This window comes from Ylistrum balloti, unplaced genomic scaffold, assembly GCF_031769215.1.
Source record: "Ylistrum balloti isolate Yb309-2 unplaced genomic scaffold, AGI_CSIRO_Ybal_v1 Utg369848, whole genome shotgun sequence".
In the NCBI taxonomy this organism is placed as follows: domain Eukaryota; kingdom Metazoa; phylum Mollusca; class Bivalvia; order Pectinida; family Pectinidae; genus Ylistrum; species Ylistrum balloti.
This window is the reverse complement of record NW_026782002.1, coordinates 630,711-656,063: the sequence shown is the minus strand read 5'-3', so window position 1 is coordinate 656,063 and position 25,353 is coordinate 630,711. Positions and strand designations below refer to the sequence as shown.

Below are 25,353 nucleotides of genomic sequence, written 5' to 3'. Positions count from 1 at the left end.
ACAGGAAACAGGAAATCGTGATATCGGTTTGTACACCAGTTCATATGTTATTTTGAATTTAGAAATATTAATGTATAACTGATTTTAATCATTCATTTCGTAAAAAGGGATTTTCTTGTTTTAGTTACCTTAACAATATGCACTTTTTTGTTTATTTATCAACTATATTTCAAAACAGAATGAGACATAAAAACGTAACATTTTGATTTATAAATCACCAGTGTTCTTATAAACGAAAAAGTAGACATTCAACTACTATATATAACAATAATTCAGAAGAAAAACAATTAAAATACTTTGTTGTTTTTAGCATTATATCGGCTATATGAATATCTTCTTTGTACAGATCAAGAATAACTTTATCATCCAACTAACATGACAAATACTGCAGCGAACGGTGTACAGGTAGTCCAACATGAACTACTTCCACTTCATAAAGACTTCAATGGTGATACGGCTGTTAAAAAAGAAGAGAAGGTTGAAGACATACGTGTCAGCAATGAGGCTTTGAACACGTCGACACCATTTCTGCAAGACCTCAAACACAACACAGACACAAGGTTTAAGGTCATCTTGAGTATATGTGTATCCATGGCATTCAACATATTGGTTTGTATAAACAAATATACCATCTATTTCATACAAAAAGACAATTTATGAAAACTTTAACAGAGAAAGAATATCAAACTCTTGCATGAAGATCTGGATTAGACCATTTGTTTTGGTTTTGTAATGGTAGGTCAATGTTTATGTTCCGACATTATAAATACGTTTGCTAACTTGTTACCAGAAAGACAATTAATTCCCAATTGATATAAACAGCAATTATCAAACGCTGTTACACCAATGATTTAAATAATAAGTTGTTATGAATACAGGTGAGTGTCACTTCGAAAAACAATAAGGTCAGCTTTAGAATCAAAACAGAATATATAGAATACTTTTGAACTCGAGTTATTTATCTGTTGTATGAAGTAGATGAACGTGCAATTCTGTAGTTTTCTATTAAAAAGCAATGATAATAGAACTGGTTACAGAAGACTTAGTGTATGTAAGACTAGCATCTTCATGAACAAGAAAATACCGACATCTCATCAGAATCTTAATTCAAACTAATATTCGGTGAAACTAGGGCAACATAGGAGAAAAAGATATTTAAGAAAAATAAGGCCGAGTGTTCCGGAAAGGTAAGCGTTTACTTCAATATAAAGCTTGGCAGCAAAAACCGATTGTCTTTATGATCTTCATAGAAGTGTGTGAAGCACCATTAATATATTTGGAGAACCAAGTCAGACACGAGTGATGGATGTTACATCTTAAAATTTCTGACAACTAATAGTTCTTTTGAATTTTGAATAATTGAACAGATATGGCTTACTTCCCTTTGGTCATAATCTAACAACATTTAGGATCTAGGATCGGGTCGTAGTATCGCATATTATCTTAATTTATTTATTTATTTACTCTTTTTTTTTTTTTTTTTTTTTGAGTTTTAGGTTTTATTAAGTTAAAGCCTTTTTTGTTTTTATTTCTTTTTAGTTTTTGATACAACAGTTGATGAGGTCGATCAATTTTTCAAAACGGATAAACTAAGAGATATTCCAAAAATTGATAGTAAGATATACATGTAAACTGAATTGCCTATGGTAGTTTTCCTACTCTCCGTTAAACTACGTTTTAATGCGCGTAGTCTAGCGGAGAAAATGCAAGTAAGACAGATAATTAATAGGTGTATTTGAAACAGAAAAAAAAAATGTTCCCGTTGGAAATTTGATGGCGACTTTTGATATTGTATGCATTAGACATTGTCCTAGACAAAACTGATAAAAACTATTCTGTTGCAATTTCTTTGAGGTTAGGCCATTTTCGGTCTAAATTTGCCAGGACTGTAAGTCTATGTAAGGTTTTCGAAATAAATATATTTATGGAAATAAAAGTGTAAAAACTTCTTGTAGCATGCTATACGTTTTTTTTACATTTGGTCACAAATGACCTGTCTGGCCAATAAAAAAAGTAGTTACAATGATAAAGAATGATATAGCGAATGTTTAAATGAGTTTTTGTTTTTCAGAATATGATACAAGCAATGCCTTTCATTTGAACAATTATTCTATTTCTAGGGATGGACAAAAGGACAACTTGGGCCAGCATTTGTTGATCTTTTAGTTATTTCCGGGTGTGACGTTGAAAAGGGATCGTTTTTCATGACATCGTATTTTACTGGTCGCGTGATTGGACCAATCCTTGCAGGATTTTTATCAACAAAAATAAACAGATATATGTTATTGGTTTTTTCTTTATTGGCAAATACTACAACTGTTGTGGCCATTCCTTGGTGTTTCGATTTCTACGTAATGATGGCTGCGCATGTTCTTCATGGGATGTCCGGCGGCGTGCTTTTAGTGGGTGAGATAGTTTAGCTATCGTAGAATTTAATATTCCAATCAGAAGTTTGACAACTGACCAATTATTGACTACGTTTTATTTGTTCATTATTTATCTATTAAGCATTTCATTTTTCAGATTGTTTTTCAATTTTGAAAATTGTTCTTCCTCACTGAAAACAACATCAGAACTCAACTGGATACGAAAATTTCAATATTTTTGTATATGCTCTGAAGTCAAAGACACCTCAGTTCTCTTAATTCATGATTTATAAATAAGCCTTTCATTCCCTTTGTTTCGTTCAGTTTTTAAACTGGGAAACGGTCTTTTCATTGAAAACATCATTAGAAATAAAACGACATGATATTTTCTAAATGATATTCAGATATTTATTGTTGTTAACATCGGCATATATAAAGGTTCACTCTTTATGCAGATGTCGTATAAAGGCTGCTCGCTGAACATAAAAATATGAAAAAGCGAAATTGGTAGCTTACTACTCCAAAGCTGTTCTTAGCAAACTTAATCTAAATAACATATTATGTTTAACTCATTTCAATACCTACAAATACCTTTTTTTTTATTTTGCAGTGGTAACGAAAGAGGCTGTTTCCATTTGGGGACCGACAACTAGAGGACGCTCTTATCTTCAAGTAATCAATGCGATTTTCTCTATTTCTGCATTTCTTGCTCCAGTGGCCACTGCGCCATTTCTTATTCAACAAAAAGAGGAAAGCAGTCTCGTTCAGACACGTCACATTAACATTTCTTCTGAATATTATGCCGTCAGTCCTACAACGTCATACCTCATTTATGAAAATTCTACTGGACACCAAATGAATGTTACACTTCCACAACCAAAATCAAGACTTTACATTGCATATTCGATCTCAGGAGGACTAGCTATTTTAGCCGCTTTTCCATTCATGGTGATGTACAGAACATCTTCAGGAGTTACAGAAAAGCCACTGAATGACAAACAATTGAACTTTGTTGGGAATCTCCCAAAGTTTGTAAAATATCTTCAGTTTCTTAACATAGGTATTTTCTCTGGTGTTGTGACAGCGGTTGATTTTATTTTCAGCGGTTATTTAACAGTATTTTGTGTTGAATATTTAAATTGGACTAAAACATCTGGATCATTATTAACGTCGGTGTACTTTTTTGCAAAATTTAGCGCCAGATGTGTCGGAGTATTTTTAGTTCGTATGATGCAGTCCCAGACGATTTTATTGACATTTGTGTTGTTATTTTCACTTGGTTTTGTTTGCATGATAATCAGTGCCTATCTGAATTTAGAAGTGGGTTTATGGATTTCAACATTTATGATTGGTTTCACAGCAGGCGTCGTCTGGCCAACATTCATTAGCTGGACTAATGAACACTTTGTTACAATGAATGCTAAAGTATCCGCTTACATCATGTCCACGGCGTTCATCACTCTCTTATTAAGTCCAGTGTTGTGCGGATATTTGATGGAAGAGGTTTCGATGGTGTGGTTCTTATGGCTATGCATGTGTAAATCATTTATTAGTTTTGTAAATGTGTTGTTTATATATTTCTACACACTTGCAGTGATAAAGAACAAACGTTGATACGTGATATGTTTTATTTTGTTCTTTATTGATTCTAGTTTCTATAAATACATCGTAATTACGACCAATAATAACATAATATATGATACCTATTACAATCTCGTACATTGTTTACATTTATATATACATCCGTCTTTAAAAATGTAAATATTTTGGGTATTTTTACTCCTAATTATCAGCATTATCATTTTCCCCGCAATAATTTGTTTATTTAAATATTGATTCACACCAGAAGGGGTTAAATATGTTTTTTGTGAGCAATTAAACATGGATTAGTTTGCCTCTCTACTTCATCTGTATTAAAAATGGTATTTAATAAGGTGATTCATGATAATATGATAACAATAGAGTAAACAAAATACTTGTTTGTTCATGACAATATACTTCACATTAATCTTTCGTTTGAACTTCATTAACTTAATTTTTTCCTAATTCAAATAGGAATAGTAAATCAACATTGTCAATATTTTATGAAGATTAATATAACGACTACAAATGATCTAGTGACAAATATCGAAAAACAAGTATGAAAATATCATTAAGAAAGTTTAATCATGCCAACGAAATCATAATTCAAACTCAGTACTAATAACACGCAAGCAAAATATCACCAATAGAGAATAAAAAAATTACACGAACAGTTTGCAAACCAAGGATTCCGCGTACCATGATCACAAAAACTGCTCCTTTTTAAAAAGTATAAAGGTAAAAGCATGTTTTTATAGCAAATAATGACTACTACCTTGAAATCACACGTCACTAAAAATGACACCATACTCAAATAATCCGGAATGAACAGAAGGTAGACGAACAGTCACACACAATAGAAAAGCAGTCTCCAATTTAATTTTAAATTCGTAAATTCTTAAATTAAATAAACTATTGTTTACAGCAGTTCTGAATAGCATAGTATTATACACATTTCCCATCTATTCATGGTTGATTGAACTCGTCCTCTTCTTATAGTCCCTGTGGTGTCTCAAACTTTTATTTATCTGTTTATCATGCAAGAGTTGTCTCCGGGGAGGACAGCAGTATCACACACAGAACCTCCGGAGAGGGTAGGAAACTGAAATTAATGAAATGTTCGATTTATAACAGAAATCTCAATGCATCAGAAGGCCTACCAAGCAAACACGTGTTCCGGTTTACAAATCACGCTTCGAATAAATCCCAGTTCTAGGTAAGATTATCGACTTTGACACAGTTAATGCACTAAATTACTGTTATGTACATACATCTTACATGGTACTTACTCAATGGTTAGCACTAGATCTAAATGACACATGAAGATAATTGTGTAAAACAGCTCCTAGCTGTACTGAAAAACACAAGTAAACAAACTGGAAATCACAACAAGTCCGATAACTCTTGCAGAACTTTAAAGATGCGCGTTCCATAATACAGCAGAAAATATATATTTTTATAACATCACAGTCCCCCATATTGAGACTGCAAACGCTGTCAATACTTTTGTTTATTGGAGTATCTACTGCACTGCCTTATGCACTGATCAATGTGTATTAAAATTACAGAAAACAACGCAATCAAGCGCGTGCAGAGTGCGAATTGCCTGTTATTAATCAGGTTGATTAATAGCAACATATTGTGACACCTTACAAAATAAAGTAAAATTAATTTTCAAACGTCTTCATTTATTCCATTGTTTAAAATGTTAGTCCTACCTACAGACATTGTTCCGCTGCTGATACCCAGAATCAGATATGCTGTTATCATCAGTTCATACATAGTGCACCAGGGGATGAGAGCTAGCAGAAGACTATAGATAGATAGACTTTCAAGTAAATAGATCCTCCAAGTATAGATCCTAAAACACGGCCTGTGAAATTTGACGTCAGAAAGTTGGAGCCCTTTTCAATGCCTGTACCTGAAATATCTAGAATATCAAGAGACGCCGTCCCTGATTGAGCTCTTAACCACCATTGGTCAAATAAAAAATGAACGGCAATTTTATTTTGAAATGGCCGTTGGAGTATCAAATTTACATTTTGTATATACAAATTATTTGCTACACAATTCAATCACATCACCAAGTATCTAGTGTTTCACATATTATTTTTTTGTTTCCAAAGGTATTGATGTGTAGATATTCATTATGCTTTCGTTTTTCTGACTCGCTTTTAGATAAGGAATGATTATGGCTTTCAAACCAAAATATCGTAAATTATTATATATTCTAGACAGTAGTAGTACGTGGTCGTATTTAACAGTAAAAAGACAATCATATAAATACAGACCAACATTGAGTATGCGAATGCTATAGAAACACTCAGTACAACATTGAAGCGTGTTACCTGATTGCGACGAAGTTCTGTAATGAAGGATTGATCTTTGCTTTCTTGGTCCCAGTTGAGATGATTTTCGTCGTCCTTTTCTTCCCTGCCACTATCTCGAAGTACCGGTGTGTGGCAATTTTCACTACCTTCATTCCCATCCCATGCCATTTTTTGTTGCCTGCTTCAAAAAGGTACGAACTTGCAATGCCAATTTTACAAATTACAATTTACAAACGTTACAAATATAAAACACTATGAACGTCTGTGGATTATCAAAATTGATTCTTTATATACAATACGACATATCCACGAGGTCAAAGATTTAACGGGGACGGACAGCCACCTTTTGGTTGGAGAGTGATGATGAATAAATATATAAACATCTATGTGTTCTTTCTAATTCTCGGACCTCGGGAGACAATTTTATTTGCTTGGTCACAGTATCAAAACTATAGATGACATGCCCTGACTAATAAATTCGAAGTTGTTCGTTCAATCAACAGAACCAAGTATGCAGAATTATGTATATGCCACATCAACACATTAGCTTCAAATATAAGGGGAGTGTTGTCATAGTTGTAGTACTAATAATAATACTACCTGCATGATGATACAGATACACGTTTCAGATCAATGTACTACTCCAAACAACGTCTCGTCTGTTAAGCATGTATGAAAAGGTGCTATTTAATTGTGTATCTTTTGTACGATCTTTAAATCCAGCCACTCTAGCCAGTAATTTACTAATAGCCACGGGTTTCGTGTTATATATCAGTAGAAGAGACCACGGTGAGTAAATGACACAGATGTCCCTGGTCCCACGTTATATATCTGTAGAAGAGACCACGGTGTGTAAATGACACAGTTGTCCCTGGTCCCATGTTATATATCAGTAGAAGAGACCACGGTGTGTAAATGACACAGTTGTCCCTGGTCCCATGTTATATATCAGTAGAAGAGACCACGGTGTGTAAAATACAGTTGTCCCTGGTCCCATGTTATATATCTGTAGAAGAGACCACGGTGTGTAAAATACAGTTGTCCCTGGTCCCATGTTATATATCTGTAGAAGAGACCACTGTGTGTAAAATACAGTTGTCCCTGGTCCCATGTTATATATCAGTAGAAGAGACAATATGTAATAGGTGTTCGGATCTAATAATATGTAAATGTTTACAGAGTAATAATAAATACATCGAAATTGTGCTGTCTAAACGTAAAGTTTATTTTACGCCATGAAATCGATGTATGTTTTTGCATCAATAGTAGACATTTAATTTATTAAATTATTACCCAAAGACAATGGTGAATATGTATGGTCTACCTGGTCATAGAAATGTGTGACCCTGCATGATAAATGAGGTCAGGACTGAGAGGTAATTATGAACTATAACTATAACGTATTTAAAAAAAAAAGTGTTATTACTTGAAAGCCGTAAGCGTTGAGTGTCGATGGAGGCAAATCAGCAAAGTATAATGTGTCACGTTTAAAATCATTCTGGTGACAGTCACTTGTATTTTTAACGATAAAGCACAGTTGATCACTGGAAAATATTGCGGTGGCGGCGAATTGAAGAAGGTAGTTATGATCGGTACTTGATGCAAAAGTATTATGATTCATATAACTTAGATCTCGGATTTGAATTTTAAATAACTTTCGTAATAGTTATAGCTGTACATATTTTTGTGATGTTTCAAACCTTTATCTGTATAATTATTTAAAGTATATTTCAAGGATAATGTAGAATAGTATTGCATTATTAATAGCACCACTACAATACATGGTCTTTCCTTTGAGAAAATCCGTCTACAATATCAATATAGTTTTGGTTAATTCTATATAAATACAACACAGCTAGATGACAGCTGCTTCCTCGTTGAAAAAATTACAGCATCTACAACACACGAACTGGTGGCATCTTCAACACACGAACTAGTGACATCTTCAACACACGAACGTGTGGCATCTTCAACACACGAACTGGTGGCATCTCCGAACTCGTATTGATATTTTGTACAAGGGGATAAAACATATCTCTTGTAATTGAAGCTCGTGTGTATTTTCAGTGTTCTGTTATTTCCAATAAGGCTGATAACGTCCACCTACCCCAAATAGTAAAAGGAGGCCTGTTATATTCAATATGTAAATAATTCAATAGGTAATGCAGAGTTTTTTCCATTGCCTGATGCATTCATCGAAGCAGAGTTGTAAAGATTTAAGATTTTTTGTGAATGAATGTTGTAAATAAAGCATAAGGAATTTAGCGTGTTATCTTCAATGTATAAAACGATTTTTGCAGCAGTATAGTAAAGATGAGTATTTAAGAATTGAAATTTTATGAATAATAACAAATCTCAAAAAATTGGATATTTATTAAATTACTCTAGGTATTTATATGTGCACTATTACTGCAGCTTGTTTTAATCGCTGAATTATTGTATAAATATACTAACGGAAAAAAGAAACTGTGCACCGGAGAAACGTTTATAAAATCTATAATTCTTACAATATTAGGTTAAAAGTATGCATGTTGCTTTATTGATTTCATTACAACAAAATCAATATGGATTTTCAAATTGATTTGAGTAACAATTCATTTCACAGGGGTTCAAATCCTTATGGGGTCAAAACCGAGTTCTCAATGTCAATATCGAGTGTGTCCACCGTTTGCGTCAATGCAAGCTTGGCAACGACGTCTCATGGAGCGAACTAATGTGCCGAAGAAGTGCTGGGGAATATTGTTCCACACTCTGATCAAGTCTTGGCCGAGTTGATTTAACGTCATTGGCTGATTAGGCAGCTGACGTAGACGACGTTCCATCTCGTCCCACACATGCTCGATTGGTGCCAAATCTGGCGAGACGGCTGGCCATGGAAGAACATTGATGTTCTGTCGGTTTAAGTAGTCGGTAACAACACGAGCAACATGCGGACGGGCATTGTCTTGCTGTAACGTCACTTGACGTTGTTGGGCACGTATGAAGGGCACAACATGTTGTCGAATAATAGCATCTCTGTATTGAATCCCGGTCAAATTACCTTGGACTAACACAAGAGGAGTTCTGCGATGGGTAGTGATCCCTTCCCAGACCATAACACTGCCACCACCAAAAGAACGTCGTTCTACGATATAGGCATCTTGGAATCGTTCTCCAACACGGCGATACACTCTGTTACAGCCGTTACTGCTAAGTGAAATCTCGACTCGTCCGTGAATAAAATACCCGTCCATTCACGTTGGGTGTATCGGATATGCCTATGGCACCACGCTAATCTTGCTTGGCGATGACGTTGCTGCAATACAGGACGTATGGCGGGGCGTAGCGGCCGGATTCCGTGTTCTCTCAATCGGTTACGGACGGTTCTTGGGTGGATATTTCTTAGTCCAGGAATGTTCCTGGACGTTAAACTGGCCGTTTGGAAACGATTCCTTAGATGCGTTAACCGTATGTAATTGTCCTGTTGATGTGACGTCACACGCGGACGTCCTGAACGCGGTCTATCCCGAGTGATTCCATATTGCCGATAACGTCTTGTTAAAGACTGTATGGTATTCCTATGGACATTGAAACGTTGTGCGATGTCATTTTGGGTCATTCCTGCCTCAAGCATGCCGATTATCCGCAAACGCTCATTTTCCGTCAACCGTGGCATTATCAGAGATCGCTTTTTCTTGAAACTAGGATGTTTTTTGGTTCATATGGTACCCACAGAGGGATATTAACACAAAAATAACGATAGGTATTCACTGACACGTGTACTGCCTTCCAATTAGGTGTTGATCATATTGCCCGGGTAGGTCGCAAAATGCACGTGCGGTAGGTGACCTAATCACGTGATAGCGTGTGGTATGACACGATAGATATGCCCATGAAATTTGATTGAGAAACGTTCGGTAGTTTCCGAGATAATTAAATTTTAGTGATGCACAGTTTCTTTTTTCCGTTAGTATACATTCCGTTTACAAGTATCGTATGTGAGAATTTTACCGTAAAACTATAATATTTCTTGGGGGGTTATTTTCGTTATTTCGGAACAGTTTCTTCTGGTTGGTAATGTCAATAGAATAAAAGTTCTTATAACACAACCAGTTGAAGATTTGAGTGTGGCGTTTCGATGACTACACGGTAACTTTTATCAGACAATTGACCAGTGTCATGGAAACGTCACACTTTCATCGTCTACTGGTTATGTCATATGAACTCATTTTCTATTACAACCACGAAATTTGAATCTCGCGAAAACACATTTATATGTAAAGTATTAATGTTTAAGGTTTTGAAATATTTCACCAGAAAACAAAAATGACAGGAGAGAAAAATGGGTCGGATTACAATTGTACCGAACATGAAAAAATCTCACTACGGGATGATGACCAGGAAGATCAAAAGGAAGAAAGCCGTTCCAAAACTGTCAGTCTGGATGACCAACATCAGTCATTCCTAAACGAAGTTCGACTTGACAAGGTTACCCGTTTCAAGGTCATACTAAGTGTTTGTGTTGCCTTCGCTCATGCCATGCTGGTATGTACAGTATATGTTTTATTTTACATTTTCATTAGGGGCAAATATCTCGTTATACTAATTCCATGTTTTAATTCTTGACTTGACTTTATTATAAAGCATTGGTCAGTGTTTTAGAAAAAAACAGAAAATACCAACATATTTTTTTTAATCATACACATTAAAAGAAAGAGTTACACAGAGTCAAATTATTAATCAAACTTCATCATACAACTGTTTCATCCTTCAAAGCCTAGTACAAATGGCATAAGACTATATATTTCGGAAGGGTAAGCGTCTTTTGCTTCATCGACGACACCCGCCATGCAAATCTTGGTCAATCCTAGTTAGTAATGGTCCCAAATAGGTACAAGGTAAACAACAACGAAACTATTAGTCATCATAACGAGCATCAAAAATGTCCAACTTCATATCACACAAAGAAATAGAATCTCAATGAGGTTCTAATGACGACCGTAAAACTCTCTCTCAAGAATACTCCAATAGTTACCAATAGAGATTTATTTACAAACACTATAAATGTAAAATCGATGTGAGAATGCAGTAGTTATTTTTTTCGGTACGGTTTGTTTGGCAAGCATATAGCAATCTATTTTCATCTTAAAAAAATATCATCTGTGTCAGATTAAATGAATATTTTAAAGACGATATTTTTACTTCGATATACTATAAAAAAATTACTCTTTACTAGGAATTATATAGTGTTACTAATATACATTAAATATACTTTTCACCAGGGATGGAACAAAGGCCTTGCAGGACCAACATTTCTTGACATTCAGTACATTTCCGGCACAGATCTAGAAAAGGGATCTGCTTTTGTGACGTCATACTTTACGGGTCGTGTGATAGGAGCACTCACCGGAGGAATGCTGTACTCTAAAGTGAACCAATTCCTCATACTAGTCGTAGTTATGTCCATTAACAGTGCCACCCTTGTTCTTATTCCTTGGTGTGGTATGTATGAATTCATGGTAGCTGCTCATCTAATCCTAGGATTCTGTAATGGAGTTATGGCTGTAGGTGAGTATATATGAAAAAATATATAAACATTATTACATTACATGAGCATGTCTTTTAAATCATAAATCTGTCTGATCGCCTTTCAAATATAGTAATTATACCAAAGACAAAAGTACATATAATATCTTTATCAATCGTTCTCTTATGAGAGCAAGGAATATCTTTTATCCAAATACAATCTCAACTTTCAGTCCTGACGGCTATTGCAGCTTCTATATGGGGACCTTCAGCACGTGGTAGAGTGTATATAAATATATTTTTGGCAGCGTTATCTCTAGCAGGACTCTTGTCACCAATGGTTGCCTCACCATTTTTACTTTCTAGTGACGTTGCCTCTTCAATTGCACAAAGAAATTCGCCTGAAAACAACTTCACTCGAGACGGATTTTTTTCAAAAGTCAATAATATTTCACAATCCAACTTCACTCAGATTGAGCGGCCAGCATCGAAAGTTTTCATTGCATATTCTATATCAGCCGGATTGGCTGCGCTGTCAACCTTACCATTCGCCGTGATTTATTTTAAACGATCTAATGATGGTGAAAAGAATACAGTCGACAAAGAATCAAAATTTGTTGGGAATATGCCCTTTTACATCAAATACCTTCAATTATTGAACATCGGGATATCTGCACTATTTTATTTGTCGCTAAATTTCAATTTCTTCGGATATTTGGCTACGTTCTGTGTTAAACACCTTGGGTGGACGAAGGCGTCTGGGGCATGGTTGACGTCATTATCGTTTCTCGGAATGCTGTGTGGAAGAGTTTTAGGAGCTTACTTGTCGCACTTCTTGAAGCCCATGAAAATGCTTGTGCTTTCGACCCTATCATATTGGATCGGACTGGTTGGACTGTCTATCTGCGGGGTAGTGCTCTTTGATATAGGAATATGGATCTCTGTATGTATCATATGTATTCCTTTAGGTTTCACTTGGCCGAGTTTATTGAGCTGGACAAACGAAAATTTAATTTCTCTGCGGGGAAATGTGACCGCATTCCTCCTACTGATGGGGTTCATTGGGTCATTATCGTTTCCGTTTTTATTCGGATACATGATGGAAGAGGTCTCTCCTGTATGGTTTTGTTTTATAAACTTGGGGAAGGGTACTGTGATAATTTTTAACGTAATTATCATGTTTGTTTATGAAAGATTCTTGAGAAAATCATGCAAACATGAGAAAAACGAAGGTATAGATTGTTGAAGCTGTATGAGAAGTCTCTTGTAACATACAGCAGTGCTTATTTTTCAATAACATTCACTTGTGTGTCTTTTGTACAGGAAAGGAAGATTGTACCAAATAAAATGTGTGTGATGTTATTTTCCAAAAATAAACAAGCAAATTTGTGGATGATGATGACTCGCTGTACACGGTCAGTTTTCAGTTTGGAATTTACATATTAGAAATTTCATAACACCTGATCTCATTCTTCTTTACTTTTGTAGTAGTGTACCCGTTAATCTTTCTTCTGTTCATATTTTGCACTTGTTTTAAATAGGCACAACGAAATAGGTTGATATCACTGGTACCTCTCACAATCTATTTCTTTGCTAGCTGATATATGTCACTATATGACGAAATAAGGAAATAAATTGCGATATGAACATATTTCAAACGATGCATCAAACTTTGGCTTCGATTTGAAAAGTCGGCTAAGCATATATTCAAACGAAAAATATACATGATTTTTAACTAGAGCTAGTAGAATGGATAGTAATCACTGATGGGATAAAAAGTAAAACGGAATCCATTAACCTACATATTTTCCTCTTTCAGCTTTGAACAAGAGTAACACAGAACAAACAATGTTTTACGGATGAATTAAGCCTACCGAGTTTAGTTTTAAAGATATCTGTGGACAAGATGAAAATGCTGAAAAGAACAAAGGCAATACCTTTTTGTAATATTGTTGAATCAAAATGTTATTCATAGAAACACTATCTCAGATTGTGGTTTTCAAGTCTACCAAGTTTAAAAGAAATTGGTAGAAAACTGAGTAATGAGATATCTGACAAAAAAAAAAGAGCTGTAATGTTAAAAAAACAAAGGGAAATAACTCTTCCCAAAATTATAAAATCACACTGCCATTAAGAAAAACATAATTTCATGGAATCGATATTTAGTCTACTAATTAGGTTAAAATGTATTGGTTATAAAGCATACCACATTTCAAGAGAAAATGGTGCAAAAATATGAAATATTAAAAAGTTAAAAATATAACAAAGAACATTAACTTCTTCAAAAATTGCTGAATCAAACTGCTTTGAAGGAAACAAGAATTCATGTCATGGTGATTTAAACCAAACAAGTCTGAATGAAATCAATTGAAAACTGAGATCTCCGGACTAGTGATTTGCATCAAGAAAACAACAAGGGGCAGTAACTCTTTCAAACAATGTTAAAAAAACTGCAGGGCAGGAAAAAAATTTCATGTCATGGTGATTAAGCATGCCTACATTGAAAGAAATTGATTAAAAACTGCGAGAGGAGATCTCTGGACAAGATTTACATTTTGAAAACTGCAAGGGACAGAAATTCATCCAAAAATAGTTGAATCAAACTGTCATTCAGGAAAACACAACTTATATCAAGGTGGGAGATTTCTAGACAAATAAAAGTTGACAGTTGACAAGACAGATGGACACGTGGACATATGAACGGACCAACAATAATAATGCCATATCATAATATGTCCCATCAAACTTTCTCAAGACAACAACTGCATTTATTGAAATGTCAGGTGAAAAAGTATGAAAATGTGGTAGTAATCTTATGTTTGCTATGTCTAAAAATGTATAGAAAACATTCTCTGTCTTCTTTTTACAAATGAATTCCCCATCCCTATGTCAATCTTTGCATGTGCTATTTACTCTTCAAGCTACTGTTCAGCTGATATCAAAATAAAATCCCTTGTGATATACGTTGATACCTTGTGGAGGAATGATACCTTGTGGAGGAACGATAAAAAATATCCATTTCAGTCAGCAACTTATGGCTTCAATACAAAGTCACTTAACAGATTAATGATCAGAAAAACTAAACTGAAATATCCAATAAATTTATTTCATTAACAATACAAGGAATATATATCATTATATATATATATATATATATATATATAAACAAATTAACAAGATAAAAATTAACAGGTACCTCTTAAAATCAATTTGAACTAAAAATCATAACAAAACAATACATCTAATACAAGGAGTGATTAAATAGAACATAAAAGATTATAATTACTATAACTATATACCTATAGGCATGATGAGATTACTTTCCTATTTTGTAAAAAAAAAAAATTTAAACAGGAGATAACAATCATTCATGTAATAGGTTATGGCAGTTTTATTGTAAAACTTGAATGCACCAAAGTAACAAAAATGATTAAAAACGAAAACAAGATGCCCAAGGCCCTTAACGATCACCTAGGATCTATTTAAGCTGTTCATTTGCTTATAACGTTCATATAATAAAAATCATATTGTTAACCAAGTAAGATAATTTGAACTTAATTGTACATATACTGTTAATGTTAACATATACTGTTAATGTTAACATATACTGTTAATGTTAACATATACTGTTAATGTTAACATATACTGTTAATGTTAACATATGTTAATGTTAACATATACTGCTGTTCATATACTTGCTTATAAATGTTAACATATACTGTTAATGTTAACATATAATAAAAACTCATATTGTTAACCAAGTTAACATATAATGTTGAACTGTTAATGTTAACATATACTGTTAATGTTAACATATACTGTTAATGTTAACATATACTGTTAATGTTAACATATACTGTTAATGTTAACATATACTGTTAATGTTAACATATACTGTTAATGTTAACATATACTGTTAATGTTAACATATACTGTTAATGTTAACATATACTGTTAATGTTAACATATACTGTTAATGTTAACATATACTGTTAATGTTAACATATACTGTTAATGTTAACATATACTGTTAATGTTAACATATACTGTTAATGTTAACATATACTGTTAATGTTAACATATACTGTTAATGTTAACTGTGCATTACATTAAATGCCATCCCATGTTAGGTTTCTAACCAAGTTTGAATCACAAGAAAGTACAGACAAACCTCCTTTCTTGAACTCGCATAACTCAAAGACACCATTAAATTTGAATCATTGCATCGATCCCTGCCTCACTTTACACAAAACATTTCAACTTAATTATCTTGAAGTTTTCCTGTGGCCCCGAAGAATTTGAGATTACCAGGTTCGCCTATATGCTCATATATTCAGTATAAACTATCAACATAATCTCTACCCCATCTTCCAGGTAGAGTGTGAGATCCTGCAGTCATGAAATTCACTATTTTGGTGTAGCACCCAAGGCCTTTCCATCCAGAAAGAGATATGATTCTATAATAACTAGGTGTTGAGAAGAAAATTTCTGAAATTTGAATAAACCTTTTGCTATGGAAAGATTATGTAAAAAATTCATTAAAAATTATTCAGGCACTTTCCATAAGAAGTTGAAAATGTTTATTATTGTTTAGGATGAACAACGCATGACAGATAATGGGAGGACAAAAGACGATTGTGATAGGTCATCTTGAGACTTTGTCTTAGGTGTCTTCAGTAACAAAAAGTTCAAAATTAAAGGTAGAAAATACACACACAAATACAGGAAGTACAACATGTTAAGAGAAGTTACTACCATACTTTATATAGGTATGTTGTTCATACAAAAATCATACATATATCCGATTGAAGAGGAGATGATGAAAGGTTATATATAAAATTATTTGTTCATGCAAGCTTCACTCCATACCATTCAATCCTGTTAAAAATAAATGTTTCTTTAATCAGAGAAGCATCATATTTTTTTTTAATTTTCCCAAAAAACTTTGCTGATTGTTTAATCAAATCATAGTTTCAGTGTAAATCACTGACTATTAAAATTTACATTTACTAAAAACATAAGAATTACAACACAATGAGATACAATCCCAGCTGATCAGGACAGAGATTCACCACATATCAGAAATAACCCCCCTGCATCATGGTAAGTCCTATTCTTGGAATAGCAATAGAGGCATTCAATGTGACATCATGAGGTATTCTTATACATGATCAAATTCAACATTAGATTAAAATCCTCTCAGAAATGAAAGTTCTATAAAATGTGCGATCATACACACAAACAAATGTATATACAAACTATTTCCTATGCACGAATTAATGTAATTAGTGATAATTTAAACAATAATTTCCTTGATGGTTTTTAACATGGCTGAAGATGTATAAGCTACAACTCCTCCATCATTACACCATTTGTCTGCTCCACTGGCCCCAGGGCGGTCAGCCTTATGGTAACGTATTTGCAAGTCTCTGACAAGAGTCTCTGAACCCTGTAAATCTGCATCCTTTAAGTTCTTGAAACTGATCAAGCCACCACCAATTGACAAAAGTATTGCATGGGGTCCACATGCATCCCACTTGTATGTACTACTCTTAGAAAGGATGTAAGAGTCTGCAAGACCCTGAATTGCACAGAGAAGCTTGTATCCAGCACCTGCAGCGTAATGGATGGAACTCTTTTTCCTGAAGGTGTTTTGGACATCTTCACTTTCACTTGTACTCATCAGAATGATTGGTTTATCTCTAGGATTATTGATGGACTCTTTAGAAAGAGAGTTAACTCTTGTGTCACCAACACAAACACCCCACATACTTTCACCAATCCATCTAAAAAATACATAGATACAATAATATCAAAGCATATCTTATGAATTATCTGATAGTTTTTCTGGGCTAGAAAAAAAAAGAAAACGATTAGTCTCTCTTTATTTTATTTTTTTTACATCCTTGAAAACAGTTTAAATTATAGCCCTACTAGACAAAAAACTTTGCAGAAAATAATTGTGAAATTTTCTTAAGTAGCCAGATAAAAATGGTACCTTTCAGACAGAGCATCATATGTAGCGAAGGGTTGGTTTGTGACCCCTACCAGGGGTAACCCTGTGTGTTTATTGTAAACCCCTATGATAACAACCACACATTGCAGACCCTCCGAAGCTATACCACAGTCCTCTATAGTTCCTTGTAGTCCTCCTATGTACTGAGCTGTTGAATCTACAAGTACAGCAAGATTGAATATATAAATAATGGAACTAGGAAACAAAATACTAAATTACAATGAATATGAACATATGTAAGGCTACAACTGATGGCTATGACAGTGAAGCTGTTGAAAAATATATATCTGACAGCTAGCCCAGAGGTCATTAGGGCTCACAAGGAACCTCGAAACTCTTTCGACTGGAAACAAGTTCAAATTTAAAGGACTAAATGATTAGATGCATTTGATTTCGGGCAGGCATTGTAATACTTACAACTAGACTCTTCACAAAATTATAACACCCTTTGAGAGAAATTGATAAAGATTATCAGCTGCAAACTTTAAAATATTATAATTAACAGAAAGTACACAATGATTAACAGACATTTTTTAGTTATGAAATGAATATCTAACTATTTAGTCCCCTTAAGAGAACAATACACATCTACTGTTTTGCATTCAAAATAAAAACAAAGCCCTGTAATGAACTCGTCAGTGTTGACCTTCGACCTTAATCCATGATCACTGACCATCAAAATCTAATTAAGTGTAAGCCTTGATGGTATGAGGCTACAGTGAGAAAGTGAACTGAATTGATCTGTTCAGGGCCAGGGGCTCATGTGATATCTTGTACATAAGGTTATCAAGGACAGACACCTGAAGGCAAAGACAAAGAAGTTACCCGATATGTTTCTTGAATAAGGCATGGAAAATGGTGAAAATGAACATGCCAAATGTTGAAATACACTGATCCTTAAAGTAGGTATCACATATTGTTTGCATGCTGATTATGGATAAAAAGGATATTGTCTTTATCATCTTTTAACATCCATAAGTCATATTAGCTGTCAATGGATCAGTTTGAAAGATGATGTCGATAATATAAATGTAAGCACTGTTGAAATGCAGTCTACGAAATGACTGAAAAATGGCTGATTAAGGGTCGTTTCATAAAATTTTGTTCTTAAATTGACACTGTGGACTGAAGTTTAATCTAAGGCTGTGGTAGGACTTATTCATTTAAACTGATCAACTGGGGAAGTAGACTAGTTTCTCCTTTTTTCTGCTGGCAGATCAAAGATTCTGGCCCAGTGACATCTTACACTACCCTGAATTCTTCTTATCAGGAAAACCTGCTTTGTGTATTGACATTAGTCGGCATGTTGCTGACTTGATAGAGACCAGCTTTTCTGTATTACATGCAATACATGTAGGATGGAACTGCCTCCGAGAGAGAACTAATACTGTCAAATTTTCAAATTGAATTGAATTTTTGAGGAAAAAACTCTTTTTTATTAGACATATAATTATTCTTATTTTCTAGTTACCATCATCATCAAAATAGCCATTTGTCTTCAACTAAACAAATGTTGGCTATGTAAGGAACCAGAAAGATAGCCACTGTATGAGATACAACAAGTGTTTTTCATATTCATCCTGAAACAAGCCCAGAGGCCAACACAATCTGACACAAAGCCAGCAGGGCATTGCACTGTTTTATAACTTAACTGAACGACAATGTATATGAGTTGACATATTACCAGGCTTGTGTTTAATGCCTGATTAAGATAGAAGCAAGCATACCTATTGGATCAATCCAGACTCCTAAATCCTCTACATCCTCTTCAAGTCCTACCAACTTTTCCAGTCCATTGCCAGTGTCCACCACAACTGACTCATGTGCCTCTCTCGCCAGTAACTCTGCCGCTCGCACATTTCCATCCAACACCTGACCTACAATTCAAGTCACAGTTTAGACTGTTCAAAATATCTGTTCCTCCAGACTTTATGCATGATCAGTGTTTTATAACACTGTACTTTACTTTAAAAGTTATCTTCTTGCCAACTCTTTGAAATTTTTCGAAGAATTCTAACAAATTTTTCTGGTTAAACTCTGTTATTATAAAATTACTAGTTATTGATATAACACATATTCATGCATAATGACAATGCAGACAAAATTCAAGACAATTTTTTTTGAGGCAAAAGCCCTCTTGATCAAAACAACACAAACATTTATGAAAACATACAAAGCATTGAACAATGTTTGAAAACCAGACATTAAACTGGAATTTAAATAATTGTGCCTCTGGAATATCATATTAGATATCAGAATGTCAGAAACCTTACTGAGGAGATCTGTTGTTTGTTGTTTTGTGGACTGGATTTCCACAGTGATAGATTCGCCCAAAGCATTTGTAAATGTATTACTTTCCTCTCCGTAGATACTTCCTTTAATGTCTGGAATCTGTTTAGGAAAATAACATTACCAATGTATTGACTTGCAAACCATGATGAACAAACATAGTATATATATATATATAAGGGACTCACTCCTCTCTTTGATGACTGCTTTTACGTGTTGATTTTCAACTGATAAAATATTTTCTTCCAAAGTCAAAAGTTTCTATTTTTAAGAGACCACCATTGTTCGATCTTTATTAGTTCTTTAAAATAAGTATCTTTTCCTTTTCTTCTTTTTCATCCTCTGTTCTTGCTTTTAATTTGAACATTTCTTTGCAGGAATAGCGACAATAATCTATGATGGTTGCTTGTCAGTCATTTTGTTTTCTGATCCGTCCCAAAATTAAGCAAGCACAACTAGGGACCAAGGGGAACCTACATATGATGATTCGCCAGGCATTTCATTTCTCTCACCAGTCCCAAAATCAAAAGGGTACATGTACAACTAGGGACCATGGGGAACCAACATATGATATTTGAGAAACATCCATCCAGTACTTCTAAAAAAATAACAATAACAAACTTTCTTTTTCAAAATCAAAGATGGTTGCCTGTTGACCAGTTCTTCTACCTTTTCTGATCAGTCCCAAAATGAAAAGGGCACAACTAGGGACCAAGGGAAACATGCACATGAAATTTGAGAGAGATCCATGCCGTACTTCGCAAGAAATAGCAATAACAATCTATATTGTAAAAATCAAAGCTAGTCCACTGTCAGCCATTTTGTGCTTGTGATCAGAACTAAAATTAAACAGACACAACTAGTGACCATGAGGAACCTATACATGAAATTTGAGAGAGATCCATTCTGTACTTCTTAAGAAATAGCGACAATGAAAAAATGCTTACAGACTGACGGACAGAATAAGAACTAGGGACGTAGAACAATTTTAATAACCCACCACTGTTGATGGTGGGCTAAAAATACCAAAGGTAAGAATATCTGAAATAATGGCAGTTTAATGGAATCAATCCATGTAGTTTCACATAATGGAAAAATCTTTCCATGATGAAAAATTAAAGCAAGAGGCCCATGGGTCTTAACGGCCATCTGAATATAATGACCTATATATGAAAGAGGCAAAATAGGCCTTGAATAAATTGCTCAATTACTCTACCGCTTACATAGAAGACAATGTTGGTTCATCAAGATATTTTCTGCAAACTTGAAATCATATTCTTTATACATGAACTACACAATTGCCATTACTCTGGATGTATTGCTTGCTGAAAAAAGCAAGCTACAGGCCCAATATCAAGTCTCTTTGCCTTTTGTTTATTGAGAAGAAGTTGCTTAAGCATTTCAACACATTTGAGTGAAAGTCATTAAAACATTTTAAAACATTTGATACTTGTGATCTTGAAAGTGGGTCAATGTCATTGTCTAAAACCCCTGTTTGGAGCCCTGCTCCTTAGTCGCTAGGTGTTGAATGAAGTTTCCGAAAGAATTTTTTTTCCACTATCAATGATGTTTCAGACTAAATTTGGTTGATGTCCATTCAAACATTAAGAAAAAAGTAGCATTTTGAAGCAAAATATTGATTAACTTTCCTATTTTGGGCCCCACCCCCAGGTCCCTAAGGGTTGAATCAATCTCCTGAATTTATGAAATAATTCTCCACTCTCAATGATGTTTCAGACCATATTTGGTTGAAATCCAGTCAAGCATTAAAAAGGAGTAGTGTTTTGAAGCAAAATATTGTTTAATTTTCTTTTATTGCGCTCTGTCCCCATGTTCCTAGGGGATGAATCAACTTTCTGAATTTAAGAAATGATTTCCAACTATCAATGATGTTCAGAACAAATTTGGTTGAAGTCCATTCTGGTATTAGATAGGTGTAGAGTTTTGAAGCAAAATATTGACTTAATTCCCATTTTGGCACTCCGACCCTAAGTCCCTAGGAGTCAAATCAACTTTCTGAATTTAAGAAATGATTCTCCACTCTCAATGATGATGCAGATCAAATTTAATTGAAATCCATTCGAGCATTAAAAAAGGGTAGTGTTTTGAAGCAAAATATTATCCTATTTTCCCTTTGGGCCCCACCCCAAAGTCCCTAGGGGTCGAATCAAATTTGTGAATTTAAGAAATAATTGTATACCCTAACTAATGAATCAGGCAAAAGCTTGTTGAAATCCATCCTGGCAGAAAGGAAGAATAGGGCTTTAAATCTAATTTCAGCACCTCCATTTTTGGAGCCCAGTCCCTCGACCCTTATGAGTCAATTCAAAATTCTGAATTTAACAAATGATTAACCTCACCAAGTGATGCATCAGACCAAATTTGGTTGATATCCATCCAGGTATGAAAGAGGGGTAGGGTTTTAAAGAAAAAGTTTACAAATGACACAGTCGAAGCATGATGGCTATAGGTCACCTCGACTCTTTGGGTCAGATGATCATGATCTAAAAAAGAAAATAATAATAGACTGTGTATTAACCAAGGGGACATAACTCTATATCACAGTCCTAATGAAGACTCCTACATCCTGAGAGATAATGGATACCAAATTGCCAACGGCAGATGAAGCTACATGTATAGTGAATCAAAGATGTAATAGATAGAAAATCTAATGATTTCCTAGTGAATATGATACTTTTTTCACATGTACAACAAAAGAAATACTGATTTTCTTCATTTATACTCATTATCAATTTATATTTATCCTTGTTGTTGGCCTAGATGAACAAAAGTTTTCCCTTTGAAATGGAACTGAGTAGCTTTAGAAAGTTTGGGTGGTTAGGCATTAAATGTGTAGTGACTATAGATATATCAGCTGATGATGTTGTGTTGTCACTAACTCAGCATACACTGGTATCAGGAGGACATCAGTCCTTTAAAAAGGAATTTTGGTCCTGTGTCATATATGCGTATTCATTTCAAGTACATACTGTAGTACATGTGTAACAGGAAGAAGTGAAACAAAAAAACAAACACTCTGTCACTCCACTAAAGGGAAATTGTCACTAGTCTGGACTGGTAAGGTAATGGCACTCTATTTTCATATCATGGCCTTAAACAAAAATATCTACTTCTACCAAAGACTTAAAATAGGAATGAATTATAAACCTACTTCTTCTGAAAGGTCATGCCTTACAATCTCTTGAACAAGAACATCAGCAAGAGTTTTAAAATCTTGGACAAATCGCTGGTTTTTGGAATCTCCTTTTTTTTCCTCCACCAGAAGATTTAATAAATCTGCATCAGATCTGATTATCCTAGCAACATTGGCCCCTTTTTCTGCCGTGTTGACCAGTAGCTTCAACAAATTAGCTATGCCTACTTTCATCTTTCTGCAACATAAAAAATAATGTCCATTAAAATTACCATTGTTCATCAAAGGGGATGCTAAGAAAAATCTCAGTATTAAAGAAAACAATTTGAACATTCAAGTATTATTCTAATAATGTTGTGAATTATGACAGATATTTGAGTTCTGCATGAATGATTTTCCTGTGTACCTCTCACACATTTTGAAAGCCAACTATATACATAGACAAATAAAAAAGCATTACATTTAGGTCTTTGGGCAAATGTACTATACATACATCTCTTAAACTTGGTAATTGCATGGACTCATCATTAATGTAGTCAAGGATATAGTAAACAAGAAAATGGCAATTTCTTAATTGAACTAGAAAAAAGAAATCAATGATGAAGAATAAAAAAACTCAAAATAAATAAATAAATCAGACTTGCCACTGGACAACATGCATTGAAATAAGCCAAGGGTCCATTCAAGGTGCCTTTTTCATGCCATCAAAACCTCCCTTTATATTACCTATATCAATTGAATATGATTAACAATATCACATTGATACTACAGCCAGACAATTGTTTTGCGTTTTTGTTTTTTAATCTATTAACTTGCTGGTAACTTTATAAATATACTGTTAACTACACCTGGTCCAGTGGATAGTAACAGGGCAGTAGGACCCAGCAGGTACATCCAATCTCATTTACAGGTAAAATTTACCTTTGTGTTTTTCAAAGACGTCTACACCAGGTATTAATTAAAGAAACTTAAACCATCACATTTTTTGTCTTAATTTATTGATATGACACACCTACAATTCTCACAAGAACACAAACATTCATGCACATTGGGTTATTCAAACACCATGCTTTCATTAGCAGACCTACTTCAATATATGTTTTGCAAAGAGAATGTGGGCAAGGTCAGATTGGTAATAATCGATCAACAAGAGATGAGGTCAGGTTATCCTAAAGTGGATGGAGGAGGGGTGATAGTAATTACAAATCAACAAAGGGTGATGATAAGTCATTATATGTGGGAAGAGGGAGGAAATTGTAACTGTCACTGTAAATTTAGAGAGGGAGAGGGTAGAATTTATTGTGGATTAATCAACAAATTAGTCTGAAAGAAATAAAGGATGTTATAGTAAAACCAAAGTTGAGGAGGGCGTATTACCGGATGTATGGAAGGAAGCAAAAATTACAGCTTTATACAAAAAGGGAGATAAAAAGCAAGCAGGTAACTACAGACCAGTTAGTTTGACTAGTGTTATATGTAAGGTGATGGAAAAGGTCGTTCGCAAAAAGATAATGGATCATTTAATAAAAAATCAGTTACTGAGCAACGGTCAGTTCGGGTTTGTGAAGGGAAGATGTATTACCACTTAATTTTTAATCAACAAAGTCAAAGGGTGGCGACGAGTCATTTTAAATGGAGAGAGGGAGGAACAGTTAATTTTTAATAAACAAGAGGTGAAGTAACGTTATTTTTAAATGTTTATCCAAAACGCCCCTGGTTTGAATGAGGGTGTTATCATTATCATATCAGTTGTGTCATTTTTCCTTCTAAATTATGCTCCCCTCTAAAAACTTTAGAACAATAAAACCTCTAGATTTTTATTAAGCATGTAGGGTATGTTCGAGTCCATTTGGTGAAGACAACCGAGTACCGACTCACTTGGACTGTGTGATTGCCATAAACTGTAAGTTAAATACGTTAGATAATAAACAAAGTAAAGCGTTCTTTTAATTTAAATCGGGCAATGTAAGGTATCTTATTAGGAATAAAACTCGTCATAACAAATTCTGTAATTGAGATTGTTTACCTGCAGAACCGGTGTGTGTACTACGTCATCATTTATGTTGAAATCCACAATGCATTGCGGCATATTTTTGCAAAACATGATAGCAA

General features: G+C 34.3%; 2 protein-coding genes across 2 annotated transcripts; one reads left to right on the top strand and one right to left on the bottom strand.

Moving 5' to 3' along the window:
- Positions 1-375: 375 nt before the first annotated feature.
- On the top strand, positions 376-3,754 carry LOC132545462 (sodium-dependent glucose transporter 1-like). The gene is made up of 4 exons (XM_060209144.1): positions 376-609; positions 2,121-2,406; positions 2,977-3,394; positions 3,727-3,754. Exons 1-4 carry the CDS (start codon positions 376-378, stop codon positions 3,752-3,754), a joined length of 966 nt encoding a protein of 321 aa, XP_060065127.1.
- A 12,065-nt stretch (positions 3,755-15,819) lies between these two features.
- On the bottom strand, positions 15,820-25,352 carry LOC132545436 (inositol polyphosphate 1-phosphatase-like). The gene is made up of 6 exons (XM_060209122.1): positions 25,268-25,352; positions 23,260-23,479; positions 20,072-20,189; positions 19,526-19,675; positions 17,781-17,955; positions 15,820-17,568 (listed from the first exon to the last, which is right to left on the bottom strand). Exons 2-6 carry the CDS (start codon positions 23,473-23,475, stop codon positions 17,079-17,081), a joined length of 1,149 nt encoding a protein of 382 aa, XP_060065105.1. The 5' UTR covers positions 23,476-23,479; positions 25,268-25,352; the 3' UTR covers positions 15,820-17,078.
- Position 25,353: the final 1 nt, after the last annotated feature.